Raw genomic sequence first — 14,229 nt, forward strand, 5'->3', positions numbered from 1 at the left:
CTTTTGATAGTTGATTTCATATTCTAGTTTTATCCTTCTTTTTTTCTATCAATTTCGATTGTTGAACAATCGTATCAGTTTTATGGCGGCGAAGATAACAAGTCGAGAATTCGAGAAGCACTGGCTTCTTATAATGTTTTGTTCTTCAGTTCGTAGAAGAGACTTTTTCGCGCAAATTTTATTACAGGGCTTTTATTGGGGTCGCAAATATTACTAGTTCTATTTCTCGTAAATAAGGCTTTAGTTTTTCTTTGACCCATTCCTTGGCGGGCCGCTTTGTTCTGATCCAGTGTCCGAGCTGATCAAATTTACTTCAGGGGACTCCTCCTTGATTTCATGGGCTCGTTTCGTCTTCTTTTTCCTCTTTAGCGGCGTCGAGGCATATCTTGAGACATGTTCTTCGTCAGAAGAAATCACCATCGTTCCTGTGCAGTTTCTGTTCTTCAACAATTTCCCTTGTCGAACTGGTGGACAAGATCGCGATCCGCGATTCTCCTTGTTCTGCTGCCACCTTTCGCGTTTGGAGGTGCCTGGTTGCATGTTGATTCCAGAGTCGCTTTCTTCTTCCGAACTGCCTACAAGCTCATTCTCCACTGGGAATAATGACTGCGATCTATCATCTGACCCCAATCCATTTTCAGATTCCGAAGTGGTGTCAAACGGATTTCGAAAGTCCAGCTCTCCTATTTGAAATTTCTTTTGTTGATTTATTTTATTATCTGAAGTAGTTACCTAAATCGTTCGGTTCATCCATCATGTTGTCTTTATTACAGTCTCCTTCTGTCGTGAGAGGCAATTCAGGCGTGGGAAGGACAGATTGAGCTGGGAATTCCATCCTCGAAATGGCGCGAGGAATCGAATTGTCCAGACTGCAGGTATTCGAAGCTATTGGCTCATCGAAATTGTTTTGAAAACTTAGAGAGGATTTTCAAATGCTCACAACTAAAAGTTAATGAAGGGTTAATTGATAGATCGTTCCTTTGATTCGGTGTTTCAGGAGAAAACAAAGCGCCACTTAAATTTACTTCTTCCACAGAGTTTTGAGAGAGCTTCTCTGTAAGACCGTTCAGTGAATCGTCTCCAAAAGAGTGTGGCTCAAACTCATTGATGCTCAGATTCACAGGCTGAGGATCATCAACCTGACGATCTTCGTCGCAATTATTTTCAGTATTGTAACGACTCAGAAGTTCTAGCGCAGCGGGCGGAGGAGAATCATCGAGACTAGGAGGAGAATCCTCCAGACCAGATGGGATATCTGGAAGATCGCCACCAATTTCAGCAAGGCTTTCGTCTGGAACATGCGGCAGAGGTTCATCATCGCTAAGGTCCACATCGAGAAAGTTGAAATCAGTCGATGGTCCAGGCTGATCGCGAAGGGTTGCTCTCTTTTTTGTCTTTTTCGCGCTATTTTTTCTTCTTGGAGTTTTTTCCTTTGGCGTCCGTTTCGGTTTTGGTGTTCCTGATTTTCGTCTAGGAGTCTTCCATTCTGGCTCAGGGGATGGCGGCCTATGAAGTTTTTTATACTGTGCAGTAGGAATTGGCGTCGGTCCGAGAACAGGCCAAGCTGGCATTTCGTAGTTGAGCATTTTTCTCCATGTGGTTTTACGAACTTCAGGAGATTGACTAGTGATTTTGGCCATAAAAGTCTCCAAGGTCTTTTCGCCTTCGAGTGCTTTCTTGTAGCTCTCGTATTCGCACTCGTACATAAGATAGAGAATTCGACCGTTGTGTTTTCTTCCAGTTCGACCGGATCGTTGAGCATTTCGAGTTTGGTTCAAAGAATGGTCGTACTGAACTACAAGATCGCAAGCTGAAATGTCCAGTCCCTCTTCTCCAATAGACGTCGCCGCTAGAACATTAATATCTCCCTTCTTGAACTTTTCCAGCTGCTCGACTTGCTGCTTCTGTGTGATCTTCTCGGCAGTGACTTTTAGCTTCGTAGTATTGGCTCCGTGGCCAACGAAAAAGATGCACGAACATTATTCGAGCAATTCGCAACTAAATATCTTCTGATTTCTTCGACAATGCTCCTGTCGTTGACGAACACGAGAGCTCTCTTTTTGTAGCTTGTGGCGGCATCAACAAAGTACTTTTCCAGTTCAGTTGCTAGGTTTTTCAGCTTCTCGCTCACTTCAGTGTTGCCAGGTTGTTTGAATCTGAAGATCGTTTTCTTCAATTCTGCAACTGCCTTGCGATTGATGTCTTTCCAGACAGATTTCTCCTTGTCCGTGCAGTTGTTTTCAAACAAGTCAACCATCTTGCCCATTCCGAATTTTCGCAGGGCCACCAGACAGGCCACTAGTTTCGAAAAATTCTAATAAAATTATTAGTGCTCTTATTCTTTTTTCTTGAATCACACTTACTTGATACTTGGGGTAATAAAATTTCCAGTATTGGAGGTGTTTTGACCTGTTGTACTCTTCTAACAGACCGTAGTTGCTGACGCTCGCTATATTTATATTCAAAAGAAGCTTTCCCTTCTGAATGGTCTTTAAGATCCCGTCTCCGATGTCTGAGAGAAGGCGGAGGCATGTCAGTTCGGTCTTTGTTCGTCTAACAATGATCTCATCGATTTGGACGATATGTTTTTTTATTTCTGGATGCGAGGCTGGGTAGAACACGATGTCCTTTCAGGGCTCTTTCTTTGATTTTCTCCGAGTTGAATAAGCTTTGATAAGTCATTTAGGAGCCCCTTTCCTGTATGAATAAATTCTCAACCACTTTGTAAAGCTTGTCACGCTCTGGCGTAGCCGTCAAGCCAACGATTCTAAATTCATCCGTTTCCGCCTTGAAATTGGTAATGACTTGGCTGTAGGCGTGCTCTCCAGTCGCTCTATGTGCCTCATCCACGATGACGAGCTTGACTCGATTGAACTCGATGAGTTTTTTTCCAATGTCGCTATTGATACACTGGGGCGTCGCGCAGATCAGCCGGCACTCACTGTACATTTTCTGGCGTTTCTTATCCGACGTATTCCCTGTGATGAGGCAAGATTCTCGCTTCGAAATGCCAGCATCGCGTGTGATCGCCTCCTGCTGCTGCTTTGCCAAGGGTTTCGTCCAAGCTACGAATATTGCCTGCGAGTTCGGATGCCAGTCGAGGAAGTTTCGGATCACTGCAGCTGCCACTAGAGTCTTTCCAGCACCAGTAGGAAGGCACACCAGGCAATTGTTCTTATTAACAAAAGTGAGGGGTATTTCTTTGATGAGAGTTACCTTCAAGGCTCGCCGTGTACATTGCTGTTGATAAGGCCTGACAGGGAAGTCATTCGGAAAGACAAATTCGCGCTGCTCGGCACTGTTAGCCGATTGTTGCTGCGTTGGCGAGACTACTTGGGTCGCCCAAGTAGTGATTGGTACTTGCTGAGTCCCATAACGCGTGTAAGTATTATGGAAAACGCGGTCCGACATCGTCTGTCTAAATCTATTCCGGTATATAATATATATAGAATATACGGTATATTCTGCCGTACATAGAGAAAAGAGACAAAAGTAAAATTTACTATCTTTGTTTATTCAACTGAAGCTTTTTAAAAGTCAGGAATGAACAGCTTTCAAAATTCTTTCTTCGATTTTCAGTTTTTCTTTCTTGAGTTTTTGACGCGCGTGAATCGTGTTAGCAACTCCTTTCTTTTTAATAACAAGTGGGTCGACCATTATCAGCTTTTCAACGAGTCGTAAGACACTAGATCGATACTTAAGAAGCATGGAATTAACGAGGAGTACTCTACCTTTCATAAAGTCGAGGATCATCTGTGTTCAACGCCGCTAGAACTGAATCCAGTGCGTGGTAGTGATAAAGACTTGTTACATCTGATGAATGAATCAGCATTTCTTCCATAAAACTGAAAACAGAACATAGAAAATTATCTCCTCATTGGTTGCCTCACTTGATTATCCACAATCGCTTTCTTTTCGTATTACTGTGTGCCCAGAAAAAGTCGATGAAATCTGGCACCGAATCTGAGAAACTTTCCATATGAACCACACTGGCCATCATCGTCTGATACATTTCATGCTCTGGCTTGATCATCAAATGAATCGCTCGGGAAAAATAGACTGCGACAGCACTTTTTAGCGGTTTTTCTTTTACAAGATTGAAAATAAGCATTTCTTTTTTGTGTCACTTTGATAAATGAAAGTAAATGCGATTTGAATCTATTCCTGGTTCGAGAATTTCCTCCAAGAACAAGAAGAATGAAGCGATAAGATTGAAATTCGACCAGCGGTAAATAATCAGATGATCTTTAATCCGGAAGAGGGATTCTAGAGCAACGCTTCGAAGCTTGTCGTCTTCAAGAGTCAATGCCATGATACAGAAACTGAACGCTCCTAAAATCTGTTGAAAAATCAATATGTAGATAAAGAGCTTACCAGAGCTTATCAGGAGTTTTGGGTCAACTTGAGCATCTGCTCTCACCAAATCACAAAGAGCAAAAAGCATGAAGGCAGGATCATAAACGCAAGAATCATCTTTCTTTCCAAAATTAATCATCGTTTTTTGCATTCTTTCTCTATCCAAGTTCTCCAAAAAGGCGCGGGAATGATCTGTAGTCAAAATTCTAGACGATTCGTTTGATTCGTGGCTTGAGCTACTTGATGAGCCGAATAAAAAGGGACGATGGCGGTAGATGAGTTTTGATCGGGAGAAAATTTTGTTGATGAAAGAGTTGATTTCTCGGTCCAGTGGGGAAGTCGAACAGGTATAAATGCTTTGAATGGGTTTATGAAATTTTCACAGAGCAAGCATTGCTTTTGCTGAAAAAAAGATAAACCATTTCCTAAGAGACAACTTGGGTAACTCTTCCCAAAGGTCCTCTTCTTCTCCCAAAATCTGCAGCACGAGCAATATATTCATCCTCCCTTCTTCGGATAGCTCTTTATTCCTCAAATTCATTTCTTTCAGTAGTTCCTTCGCTTCTTCATTATCCATCGCTTCGACTTCTATCAATGAGCAGAGGATCTTGAGTTCATTCAAATCATCGTACGATTCCATCGCTAGTTTTTCTTTCAACCTATTTTTCGTCAATTCTGTAAATTCTTGAGGAAGTGTCTTGACTCGCTCGAGAAAGCCACCGTTTCCTAGAATTTGACAGATTTGCAGCTCGGACATTTTACACGATTTGGAAGGTTTTTTCAGTGCGCTTTCAAGAAGATCTGCCGTTTGAATGGAAATGGAAGGGTTAGAAATCGCCCGAAGGAGGAGTTTTTCGGACCAAGACAAGCAGGGCTTAATTCTATTTCAGAAAGAAAGACAATTTCAATGCCTACCTTTGTGAATTCAAGTAGCTCTGAATTTTCCAACAAGCATTTTTCCAGTTCGAAAGAAAACTTTTTCCCTTCAAAAGCTCTCTTAGACTTTCCTCAAGTCCGGTAAAATTTCTAATGTGCCGAGCCGCCAAGAACTTAGCTTTCGTCGATGAGTCGCTTTTTCTCAAAATTGCAACGAGCAGTTCTATGGTTAGGTGATGCGCTTCTTTTTCAAGTATTTCTTCGTACTGGCACAATTTCAACAGCTCATAGTTTTCGAATTTTTGGACAATTGAAGGGTCTTTTTCGTATAACACTTTTAGAAATTCCTTTGGCGCAGAAAATAAAGATTTCTTGAGCAATACGTCATTCGATAAAATCTCCTCCAGTCGCTCTTTTCTCAAGTATTCATGAAGTCCTTCAGCGCTAGAAAATTCTACCAGGGTCCGAGTATCAAAATGCTCCCAGAGCGTCTTGGGCGGCACCAATCCGGAGTTGTTGAAATATTTCATGCAAAACTGCTTCATCAATTTGTTCTCCACCAAAACGGTGAATAAATAGTTTTTGGAGAACTCGCTCTTTAGAAAATTTCGCTGGAAACTTGTCGATTCCAGAAGAGAGACGAGATGATGCGCTTCTATTTCGGAAAAGTCTTCGATTAGACTGGCGATTTGGGTGAGAAGAGGGACGTTTTCGTTGGCTTCTTCGATTTTGGAAACATAGAAGATAAACTTCGATAAATTGTCGAAGCATTCCGGAGCTTCGCAGCCGGATTTTCGCTTCTTATTCTTTGATTTCTTCGTTTCGATCCAGAGCTTTTCGCATTTTCTAATTATCGATTCATTTTCTTCGTTGGCTAGTTCTCTGAGAGCATCGAAAATCGCAGCCAACGTGAGTTCCGGTCGCTTCACAATTGACCAGGCGACGAAGATTGCTAAGACTTCTGGAGAAATTGAGTTGTCTTTTTCGATCAGTTTGACGATTATTTTTGGGAGTGGAGAAGAAGGCAAGCGCGAGACTTCCATGGGAGTGTCGCTTGATCGAGGAGAAATGAGAGATTTGAGCTCGCTAAGCCAACCAGCTGACGTTGTATCGCTGAGAAAAATCATAAAATACTCAATAGTCTTTTCTATTTTACCTAGTAATATCTTTGGCGATTTCTTCCAAATTTTTAATCTTTGATGAAATCAGCGGCCAAGAAGGAAAAGCAAGCAGTTTCGAGAGCACCTCACAAGCAGACCCTTTCAACTCCATCGAGCTCTTTTCTGATTGCGCGATGAGAACGAGCTCCGAAAATGCGTTTTTCTTCCCTTTGAAGAACAGAATCGAGTCTCTTCTTTTGTCGATAAGTTCGAGCAAAATTATTGTGCTTCGTTCGCAGCTAGTCATTTTTGAGATGAAGCTCTCGAATTTTACTGGAGCCAGCACAAAAGGACAGAACTCATCTGAACTAAATTTTATTTTTATATTCAATCTGTCAACCACTTGCCGATTGATTTGAGCATCACCATCGTCTGAGAAATCAAGTTTTCATCAATCTTGCGCCTGTTTGTTTCTGACTTGTCGATAGAGAGAAGAATCCGATTGAGCCAAGAGTTCAGCGCCATTCCTTGAGGCAGCAGATCTACTGCTTGATCTTGAAATTGTTGCTGGACGTTTTTCTGCGTCTCTGGATGATCTATTCTTCCAAGCAGCTGGTGAACCCGAGCCAGGAGGAGGGGATAGACGCGGATCAAAGCAGCTACGTCCTAGGAAAGGCTTTTATTGTTGTTTGGGCTCGAAGATTTCTTACTTTATAGCTTCCCATTTTCGATTGCTTCGCTAGAAGAGCCTCAAACTCCTCCTTTTTAAACAATCCAAAAGTTTGCTTTTTGATGCACTCGATTACCGCTGCTGGGTCTCCACGAAGTCGCTTTTTCTTCAAAATGCTATCGCTTTCTTCTAGTTTCTCAAGAACGCACTGGAAGTGAGTGACGTTCTGCAAGTCGATTCCTGGAAAGAAGTACTTTGGAATGAGCTCTTCTCGTCGCGCTAGAATCTCGGCCGAGAAATTTATTGACAACTCGTCGCCTTTTCTGATTGAAGTCAGGAGAGACATGAAGTGAAAGTTGGCCATTTCTTTCTGCAGCAGATCCTGGTCAAGGGCCGCTCCGTGCTCGTGATCCACTGCGAGAAGAAGCATGTTCGAGAGAAAGGGTTTGAATTCGGGAGAAACTTTGAGCCAGAGGCGGCCGAGAGACTTAAGCGTCAAGTCTTTGAAAATCGACAATTTCGAGGTCTTCGACATTTCCTGATTAGCCAGCACTTTCGAGTGGAAGAGTTCCAGCGTTTCGAAGTCCTTTTCAAACTGCTCTGGAGAAAGGATTTGAAGAAAATTGGACAAAAGGGCCGTGTTAGGATTAACGTGCATTCCACTGTAGAGCAGATAATGGTGCACAAGTCGTTTGAGCTCTAGGAAGAAGTTTGCCTTGCCGAATAAAACGTACACAGATGTCCATTCCATGTCGGGCACGACTCCGTAATTGATCAGGGTAGAAATGAGCTGAAGGGCGATCATGTTGACTTTTTGCGAGAAAGGCAGGGAGAGGCAGTTTTCTAGGTTGCGAGGAGACTTGGAAATTTCAATAGCCGCTTTAAAAGGATTTAAAATGCAAATTTCAAAACTCAAATTTCAAATTATTTTTCCACTGAAAACCCTTCCTGGTCGCCCAACATCGTCGATTATCTGCGACAAAATACGCAGCGATAGAATTACTTCATCATTATCCTTCTGTTTCACGGCGTGAATGAACTTTTCAACTGCTGACGCTGTGTACCCCGCTAGTCCGGTGATGTTCGTCTCCAAAAATCGGTTAAGCTGCTCCCGGTTCGCCGTCAAAAGGTCTATTCTTTTCGCGGAAGGAGCGGAATCGAAATCCGGCTCATCAGAACGCTCAGAAGGACGCTTTCGATTCATTTAACGATATTTCTGAGTTGAAAAGCTTGTTAAAGAAAATCTACTTTCTCATTTGGATGAAGAGGGTTTATTTGGAAGCGAGTTTATGAATCATTGGAACAGTCGAACAGGAAATAAGTTAAGCATCGATTTTTATTTGGGATCGACGTGCATGTTTTCGAAGATCCAGGCCATGTAGTTAGCGACACGGGTGTAGAGTCCTCGCCGGCCGCAGCCAGCGCCAATGTTGACGATTCCCTGCAGCTTGTAACCGTCGTCTCCGAGGTCCAGGCAGAATAGAGGCCCACCAGAGTCCCCGTCGCAAGCGGCGCCATGCGCTAGAATCAGTTTTAACAACCAGCTTATCAAGTATAAAAAATCACCTGAAGAAGGAATGGAGCCATATTTGCTGGGGTCGTAACTGCTGTCAGCCGTGCTTCGCCCCGCACAGAGCCGATTCTCCATGCTTTTGAAAAGAACGCCAATTTCTAGCTCCCGCTGATTAAGTGTGCATTCGTCCATCGGAAAAAGGCGCACCAGAGCTTGCTGCAGAAAATTCGCTCGATCACTCTCTCCATAACTGCTCGAATAATAAAGACTGTCTTTCGCAGAGGGTTACATTATTTTTTCTGAAGTTGCCACAAAGAACTAGTAAAAGCCTCTTTCCTTGGAGACGGGTGTTTCCCCAGCCGGCGACAAAACAGGAAGACTGTTGGTATTTGTTGCTTCTAATGATGTCCGCTTCTGGATCTGGCAGGCAAATCGGCCGTACATACTCGTTGTACTGTATCGTACTGTTTGTTATAAGTAACGCGATATCGTTTTCATAGTCTGACGTTTTAAAACGAGGGTGCTTGATTTGGGCTCTAAGATTAGCTCCGAAAATAAATAAACGAAACTATTTGAAGGAAATTACTTCTTTTAAAGCCCAACTTGACAATTTTATCTAGATGGTATTCAAAACCAACTCCTTGCTCCGGATCAGAATCGTGTTTACCCAGGAGGACCTTGAAGCGCGCAACATGCAGAGTATCGATACAGTGGGCAGCTGTGACGATAGCGCGGGAACTGATGACAGAACCAGCGCAAGGCTGCTCCCATTCTTTCGTTCGGATGTTCCTTCGCATCAGCATTGCCATCCACGGCCAGCTATGGGCAGCGGCTGTTTCTCCGTTGAAGATGCGAGCGGAAGCAGACATTTTGAACTTCGGGTGAATCATTCCGCAAGTTGAATCTTCCTCTTCGTCGATCTCATCCTTCTCCATCTTCGCGGAAGAATCATCGTTATAAGACAGGATCCACGTGACAGGTCGGTAGCACTTATCGTCTCTCCAGCAACACTTCCAGCGGTTACAGTGTTCTTCGGATACAAAACCTGACGAGCCGCAATAAAGTGAAGGAATATCCGCGTCACAACCCCGAATTATGGGTCGAAGAAAATTATTTTGGCAAGACTGATAGAAGAGAATTAATATTGACCCTTTCCCAGAGTAAAGTAAACGCTCCGTACTGAACAATTTGTCCTCGGAAAGCAGGCGATGGTGGCATTGACAAGTAGGGATTCAGGTTGCTCTCTATCAGAGACGCACTAATAAAATTTAAGTAATTTAAATTCAGAGCTGTTAAAATTCCAAGATCAATCTAATCGAAAAATCTCACCTAAGATTATCTGAATTCGACGACACCGAGCGCATCGCAAGCTGCCCATCGGAAGGGGCCAAATCATCCCTTGCTCTTTGGATGAGCTTGACCAAGCTTATCTGAAAATCTGCTAGTGGATTGACGCTCTTCTGCTGCGCTGTGGAATCGAGAAGCTCTGAGTGAGAAAAAGGCAAAAACAGCGGGGATATTTTCATCAGCGGCGGTGGAACGCTCTCTCCGAATGACGACGATTACCGAGGAGCCTTAGCCGTTGCGGAGTAATGATTTTTTCAATAAAGAAGCGCGGGGTGCGTTTTTGAGCTTCAGGGGGCTTCAATCATCCCAATTCACTCAAGTGATAGGCATCCATTAACAACTACCGCAGGCCATGACAAGCCCTGACACTTGCTCTGCATAATTTCGCCCGAAATTTTACGACACATTCATCACCCGATCCGAAGAGTGACTCAGGCAACGCGCAACTCGTGCTCTAGCGCCAGAATAGTACTATCAAGGATAGTCCAAGGCAGTATCTTTCAGGAGTTCGAGAGCACAAGATTTTTTTATGAAATATCTGTCTTTATTTATATTTTTAAAAGGCACAGATTTTGTCTACTTGATTTTGACATACAGAAATGTGAACGAGTGGTTTTTCTGTTTCGGAAATAAGAGGAAAAAGCAAGGACTTGAAATAATACAGAAGATGAAATAGTTTTGTTAAATATATATATATATAAACTTGACTTTAAGGACTTGAAGAAGTATGTTATTTAAATGAGCTAAAGGTAAATAAGCTGTAGAAGGCTTTTAAATGTTTAGCTATGAATTAATGAGTGAGAGCACGATAAAACTAGACACGATTCCGCAAGAGACTCTTTCTCAGTTCCATCTCGTCTGCTCCACTCTCTTGCACGCCGATTTTGTTGAACTGGAAAGTGCCCGCGCCCGAGTTCGGAGCGCGCTTCTTGTAGAAAATGATACAGCAAAAGAGGATCCCTAGAGTGGTAACGCCGTAGACTAGAATGTTGACGAAGCTGCTCGAGTTTTCGCTCTCCCAGCTTGGATCTTCATCATCAACGACATCTTCATCTGTGCGTGCCTGTGGATCGACAGGGTCAGCGAGAATGTCCTCCTTATTTTCACTCGATTCAAAAGAGAGAAGTTTGTTTTCCGAATTGTCACTGGTAGGATCGTCCTCCTCAAGATCAAAGAGCTCGTCACTTTCAGACTCGTAGCTCTCTTCGGACTGCGATTCTTCAGAATTCTCCGAATCATCGTAGCTTTCTAGCGACTCTAGTAATTCCTCCTCGCTTTGAGCTTTAAACTGCGTCGTGTCGACAAACTCTTCTTCTTCCATGAGTTCATCTTCAATGTCCATTTGCGGCGTAACTTGGAACAAGTTAAATTTCAGGAAGACAGTTGGTTTTTCAGCGGTAATCTCTATGCTTTCTGTTTGGTTGTGGAAGCCCGGCTTGTGGATAAGCACGGAGTAGGTTCCAGGAAGAAGCGGACGGAAGAAATCGCCGCTTTTCAGTGACTGCACGTGATGCGAACGGGCTTTGGGAACATCTAGTGACAGGAGTTATTTTATTAAATACCATTTTGTCAATCACCTTGATCATAAATCTCGACGATCGCTTGAGAAACGGGGTTTTCGTTGACATCGAGAATCTGGCCAGTGAATCCGGACGAGGCGAAAGAGTAGTATTTGTAGATACTCTCTCTATTCGCTTCCCAGTATTTTTGAAGAAAAGGCTCAGAGGGATACTTGAGACAGCCGATTTCAACAGTCACCTCGAGCGTATTCGTGTAGAAGTAGTTCCAGTCTTGCATGCTGCCGGAAACTTCGTACCACTCGGCGCCGTTAGTTATTCCGCCTAAAATAAGAACATGGGGAAAATGGACAGAAAGTGGACAAACCTTTGAATCGCTCTACGCCGTATAGACTCTTCGTTTTTGGATTTTCCTCGATCCCGATCGCATCATCTTCGCACCCTTTTCCATTCGCCATTGTTGGATGATTGTTTGCATAAGTACTGGCAAGATGACGAAAGACATCGTCGTCGTCGCACTTAGAGTAGCTACCTTTTTTATCGCGACCAAGAGCATAACTAGTCTTTGAGCTCCAATAGTTGTCGTCGTACGGATAGTTGGCCAAAAGACCGCCATTGTGCAGATTTAGCGACAAGACGAAATTCGTCTTTTCGGACCAGTTCATAACGAGCTCTGTCTCCCGAGCTGGAAGAGGCGCTCTTCCTTGCTGCGGGAAGGGAAAATTGCGATTGAGATCGACACGATCATTGTTGTCACGTCCAAAGCCGCCAGTTTGAGCATCTTGTTTGTGTGGTCCGTCGTTGAGGATTTCTAGCGTCGCGATTTCGTGCCCGTCTGGATTCATTGTAGAAAGAACGTGGATTCGGTTGGAGTCGACGAAATTCTTGACTTGGGGATCACTCTCGTAGTTGGTGACGAGATCAGTAATGAAAGCGACGGCGGTGATTTGCGAAGAAGCCTCGTTTCCGTGCATCGCAGCGACGAGTTTCAACTCGGGCTTGAATAGCTGATGCTCGCCTGGGTCGCTGGAGACTTCGACGACCCAGAGATCGCGTTCCTTGATTGACTTGCCGATTGAGTAGAGCTTTGAGATTGAGGAATACTTCTCCGTAAGTTTTTGGAGGTATTCCGTCAGATCCGCGTGGAGACGATGTTTGAAAGGGTTGAAATCAGGATCAGTAAGCTTCGAGAGATCGACACGTGCGGGAGCACTCTCTTTTTCTTCGTTTTCGGAAAGCACCGAATTAGCTTCCTCCTCAGGAGGAGATTGAGTAGGCTCCTGATCATAATCGTCAGTTCCTGGCTCGGGATTTTTTGCACGAAGTTCCAGAGGAGTTTCAATTTCTTTCGAAGCCTCTTGTTCTTGTGCGTCGACTAAATCTAGAGTTTCTGTTTCGAGAATTGATTGGGGCTCGTCAGAGTCGACTTTCTCCTCAATTACGGTTTGATTGTCATCATCAATTTCTTCTGTTTCAGACGATCGTTTGCCTCGGAGCGTGATGTTTCGGGCAACTCCGCCTTTTGGCACATCGATTGTGATTGTTTCCGTCTCAAAGCCTTCTTTTGCGAAAGTGACTTGATAAGTTCCCGGGACGAGTGGTCTCCAGTAGTCGCCGTTTGAGTCCGAGTGCATTACTTTATCAATTCCGTCGACTGTAATTTCAACGTTGTTCTGTGGATCCCCTTCGTCGCAAGTAATAAACCCATGGACAGTTTGATCCGATTGACGAATGTAAGCCAGAAGGGCGTTTTTGTTTCGAGTCCATTCGTGCTCAAGCGTTGATGCTCTAGGATACTTGCAGCAAGTCAGTTCGATGGTGATCTCGACGCAATCGCCGTAGATGTAGTTGAAGTCTTCCATGCCGCCGTTGAGGGGATACCAATTGGCACCATTCGTGACACCTTTGATGAAGCTAGGCTCGGGCTCGCCACATGCTGCGCCGTCCATTTTGTGCATTGTTTCGTGGTTATCTGCGTAAACATGAGCCAGCCACTTCAGGAGCTCATCATCTGGCATCTTTGAGTAGCCATGTCGCTGGCCATTTGGAAGTCCGTCCCAGCTAAAAGACAAGTTTAACTCCTTGACTACTGTGTGGCCAAGTAACTGGGCAGGACTGACCCATAAGAAGCGACTTCAGAGCCAGCATGCAAATTGAGGGAGAGAACAAAACGACTGTTCAGGATCCAATCGATCATCGCTAAATTCTCCTTGGCAATGTTTCGCCCGTTTCCGAGCTGTGTGTCGCCGACCTTCCAGTTTGTATCGCGCCACTGGTCGGGAAAGTTTCTGTTCAAGTCGATTCTGTTGGCATTGTCGCGCCCGGAAGTATGGCAGTCACCTTCTCTCGACGCTTCGAACCCGTCTGGGTTCAGACTAAAGAAAACGCTCTACCTCAGCCATTAAATCAGGCCGATTTACCTGGGCATAAGATGTAGATCATAGTTATTGACGATTTCGGCAGCGACGGGATCCGTTTCGTAACCCTCCAGAAGGAACTGCGCTAGTTGGAACATTAGAGCTTTGCCGACTGTTTCGTCTCCGTGCATGTTCGCGACGCTTTTAACTCGCGGCCTTCCGGGAGTCCGTTTATGTACATTTTCTGTGATTTGAAGAACCCACAGCTCCCTGAATGAACGATTTACCACTTGTATCAAAAAGTAGAATATTACCTGTTCTGTTCGCTAGCACCTATTGAGTATAAATAGCAGAGTTCTGGATATGTCTCGTTGAGAGTCTTGAGCAACTCGGTCCCTTCTTCATGACTGTGATAACGGAAATCGATACAGCTCGCATTCCAGGCTACTAACAGTAGTAGCCACAGATGCATCTGAATAATATACAAGTGTTA

The 14,229-nt window shown here is 44.1% G+C and overlaps 5 protein-coding genes across 5 annotated transcripts; all 5 read right to left on the bottom strand.

The window, feature by feature from the left end:
* Positions 1-268: 268 nt before the first annotated feature.
* Positions 269-3,423, bottom strand: LOC145708772 (uncharacterized). Its single transcript, XM_081786470.1, has 6 exons — positions 3,217-3,423; positions 2,691-3,174; positions 2,364-2,449; positions 2,046-2,314; positions 733-1,977; positions 269-683 (listed from the first exon to the last, which is right to left on the bottom strand). The coding sequence occupies exons 1-5, from the start codon at positions 3,409-3,411 to the stop codon at positions 894-896; spliced, it is 2,118 nt and encodes a 705-aa protein (XP_081642596.1). The 5' UTR covers positions 3,412-3,423; the 3' UTR covers positions 269-683; positions 733-893.
* An 80-nt stretch (positions 3,424-3,503) lies between these two features.
* Positions 3,504-4,722, bottom strand: LOC145708504 (nucleolar pre-ribosomal-associated protein 1-like). Its single transcript, XM_081786183.1, has 5 exons — positions 4,375-4,722; positions 4,165-4,332; positions 3,891-4,086; positions 3,732-3,845; positions 3,504-3,685 (listed from the first exon to the last, which is right to left on the bottom strand). Exons 1-5 carry the CDS (start codon positions 4,505-4,507, stop codon positions 3,538-3,540), a joined length of 759 nt encoding a protein of 252 aa, XP_081642309.1. The 5' UTR covers positions 4,508-4,722; the 3' UTR covers positions 3,504-3,537.
* Positions 4,723-4,770: 48 nt separating this feature from the next.
* LOC145708503 (uncharacterized) lies at positions 4,771-6,971 on the bottom strand. The gene is made up of 4 exons (XM_081786181.1): positions 6,740-6,971; positions 6,389-6,695; positions 5,272-6,345; positions 4,771-5,230 (listed from the first exon to the last, which is right to left on the bottom strand). Exons 1-4 carry the CDS (start codon positions 6,855-6,857, stop codon positions 5,137-5,139), a joined length of 1,593 nt encoding a protein of 530 aa, XP_081642307.1. The 5' UTR covers positions 6,858-6,971; the 3' UTR covers positions 4,771-5,136.
* A 1,318-nt stretch (positions 6,972-8,289) lies between these two features.
* On the bottom strand, positions 8,290-10,253 carry LOC145708365 (venom protease-like). The gene is made up of 4 exons (XM_081786028.1): positions 9,845-10,253; positions 9,150-9,773; positions 8,569-9,061; positions 8,290-8,523 (listed from the first exon to the last, which is right to left on the bottom strand). Exons 2-3 carry the CDS (start codon positions 9,448-9,450, stop codon positions 8,751-8,753), a joined length of 612 nt encoding a protein of 203 aa, XP_081642154.1. The 5' UTR covers positions 9,451-9,773; positions 9,845-10,253; the 3' UTR covers positions 8,290-8,523; positions 8,569-8,750.
* A 137-nt stretch (positions 10,254-10,390) lies between these two features.
* Positions 10,391-14,185, bottom strand: LOC145707165 (carboxypeptidase D-like). Its single transcript, XM_081784655.1, has 6 exons — positions 14,051-14,185; positions 13,800-14,006; positions 13,500-13,754; positions 11,747-13,440; positions 11,440-11,703; positions 10,391-11,395 (listed from the first exon to the last, which is right to left on the bottom strand). The coding sequence occupies exons 2-6, from the start codon at positions 13,925-13,927 to the stop codon at positions 10,677-10,679; spliced, it is 3,060 nt and encodes a 1,019-aa protein (XP_081640781.1). The 5' UTR covers positions 13,928-14,006; positions 14,051-14,185; the 3' UTR covers positions 10,391-10,676.
* Between the last annotated feature and the right edge of the window lie 44 nt (positions 14,186-14,229).

This window comes from Oikopleura dioica, chromosome XSR (genome assembly GCF_907165135.1).
Source record: "Oikopleura dioica chromosome XSR, OKI2018_I68_1.0, whole genome shotgun sequence".
NCBI lineage: Eukaryota > Metazoa > Chordata > Appendicularia > Copelata > Oikopleuridae > Oikopleura > Oikopleura dioica.

Coding starts and splice junctions, on each gene's coding strand:
- LOC145708365 (XM_081786028.1), bottom strand. CDS start 9,450: ATGGAGAAGGATGAGATCGACGAAGAGGAAGATTCAACTTGCGGAATG. Junction 9,062..9,149: donor TGATCCGGAGCAAGGAGTTG/GTTTTGAATACC, acceptor TTATTTTCGGAG/CTAATCTTAGAGCCCAAATC.
- LOC145708504 (XM_081786183.1), bottom strand. CDS start 4,507: ATGCAAAAAACGATGATTAATTTTGGAAAGAAAGATGATTCTTGCGTT. Junction 4,333..4,374: donor AAAACTCCTGATAAGCTCTG/GTAAGCTCTTTA, acceptor AACAGATTTTAG/GAGCGTTCAGTTTCTGTATC. Junction 4,087..4,164: donor GGAGGAAATTCTCGAACCAG/GAATAGATTCAA, acceptor ATCTTGTAAAAG/AAAAACCGCTAAAAAGTGCT.
- LOC145708503 (XM_081786181.1), bottom strand. CDS start 6,857: ATGGCGCTGAACTCTTGGCTCAATCGGATTCTTCTCTCTATCGACAAG. Junction 6,346..6,388: donor ATCGCCAAAGATATTACTAG/GTAAAATAGAAA, acceptor GATTTTTCTCAG/CGATACAACGTCAGCTGGTT. Junction 5,231..5,271: donor AGCTACTTGAATTCACAAAG/GTAGGCATTGAA, acceptor AATAGAATTAAG/CCCTGCTTGTCTTGGTCCGA.
- LOC145707165 (XM_081784655.1), bottom strand. CDS start 13,927: ATGCACGGAGACGAAACAGTCGGCAAAGCTCTAATGTTCCAACTAGCG. Junction 13,441..13,499: donor TCTGAAGTCGCTTCTTATGG/GTCAGTCCTGCC, acceptor CTTGTCTTTTAG/CTGGGACGGACTTCCAAATG. Junction 11,396..11,439: donor CGTCGAGATTTATGATCAAG/GTGATTGACAAA, acceptor TCCTGTCACTAG/ATGTTCCCAAAGCCCGTTCG.
- LOC145708772 (XM_081786470.1), bottom strand. CDS start 3,411: ATGTCGGACCGCGTTTTCCATAATACTTACACGCGTTATGGGACTCAG. Junction 2,450..2,690: donor TTTATTCATACAGGAAAGGG/GCTCCTAAATGA, acceptor ATATAAATATAG/CGAGCGTCAGCAACTACGGT. Junction 1,978..2,045: donor TACAAAAAGAGAGCTCTCGT/GTTCGTCAACGA, acceptor GCTCGAATAATG/TTCGTGCATCTTTTTCGTTG.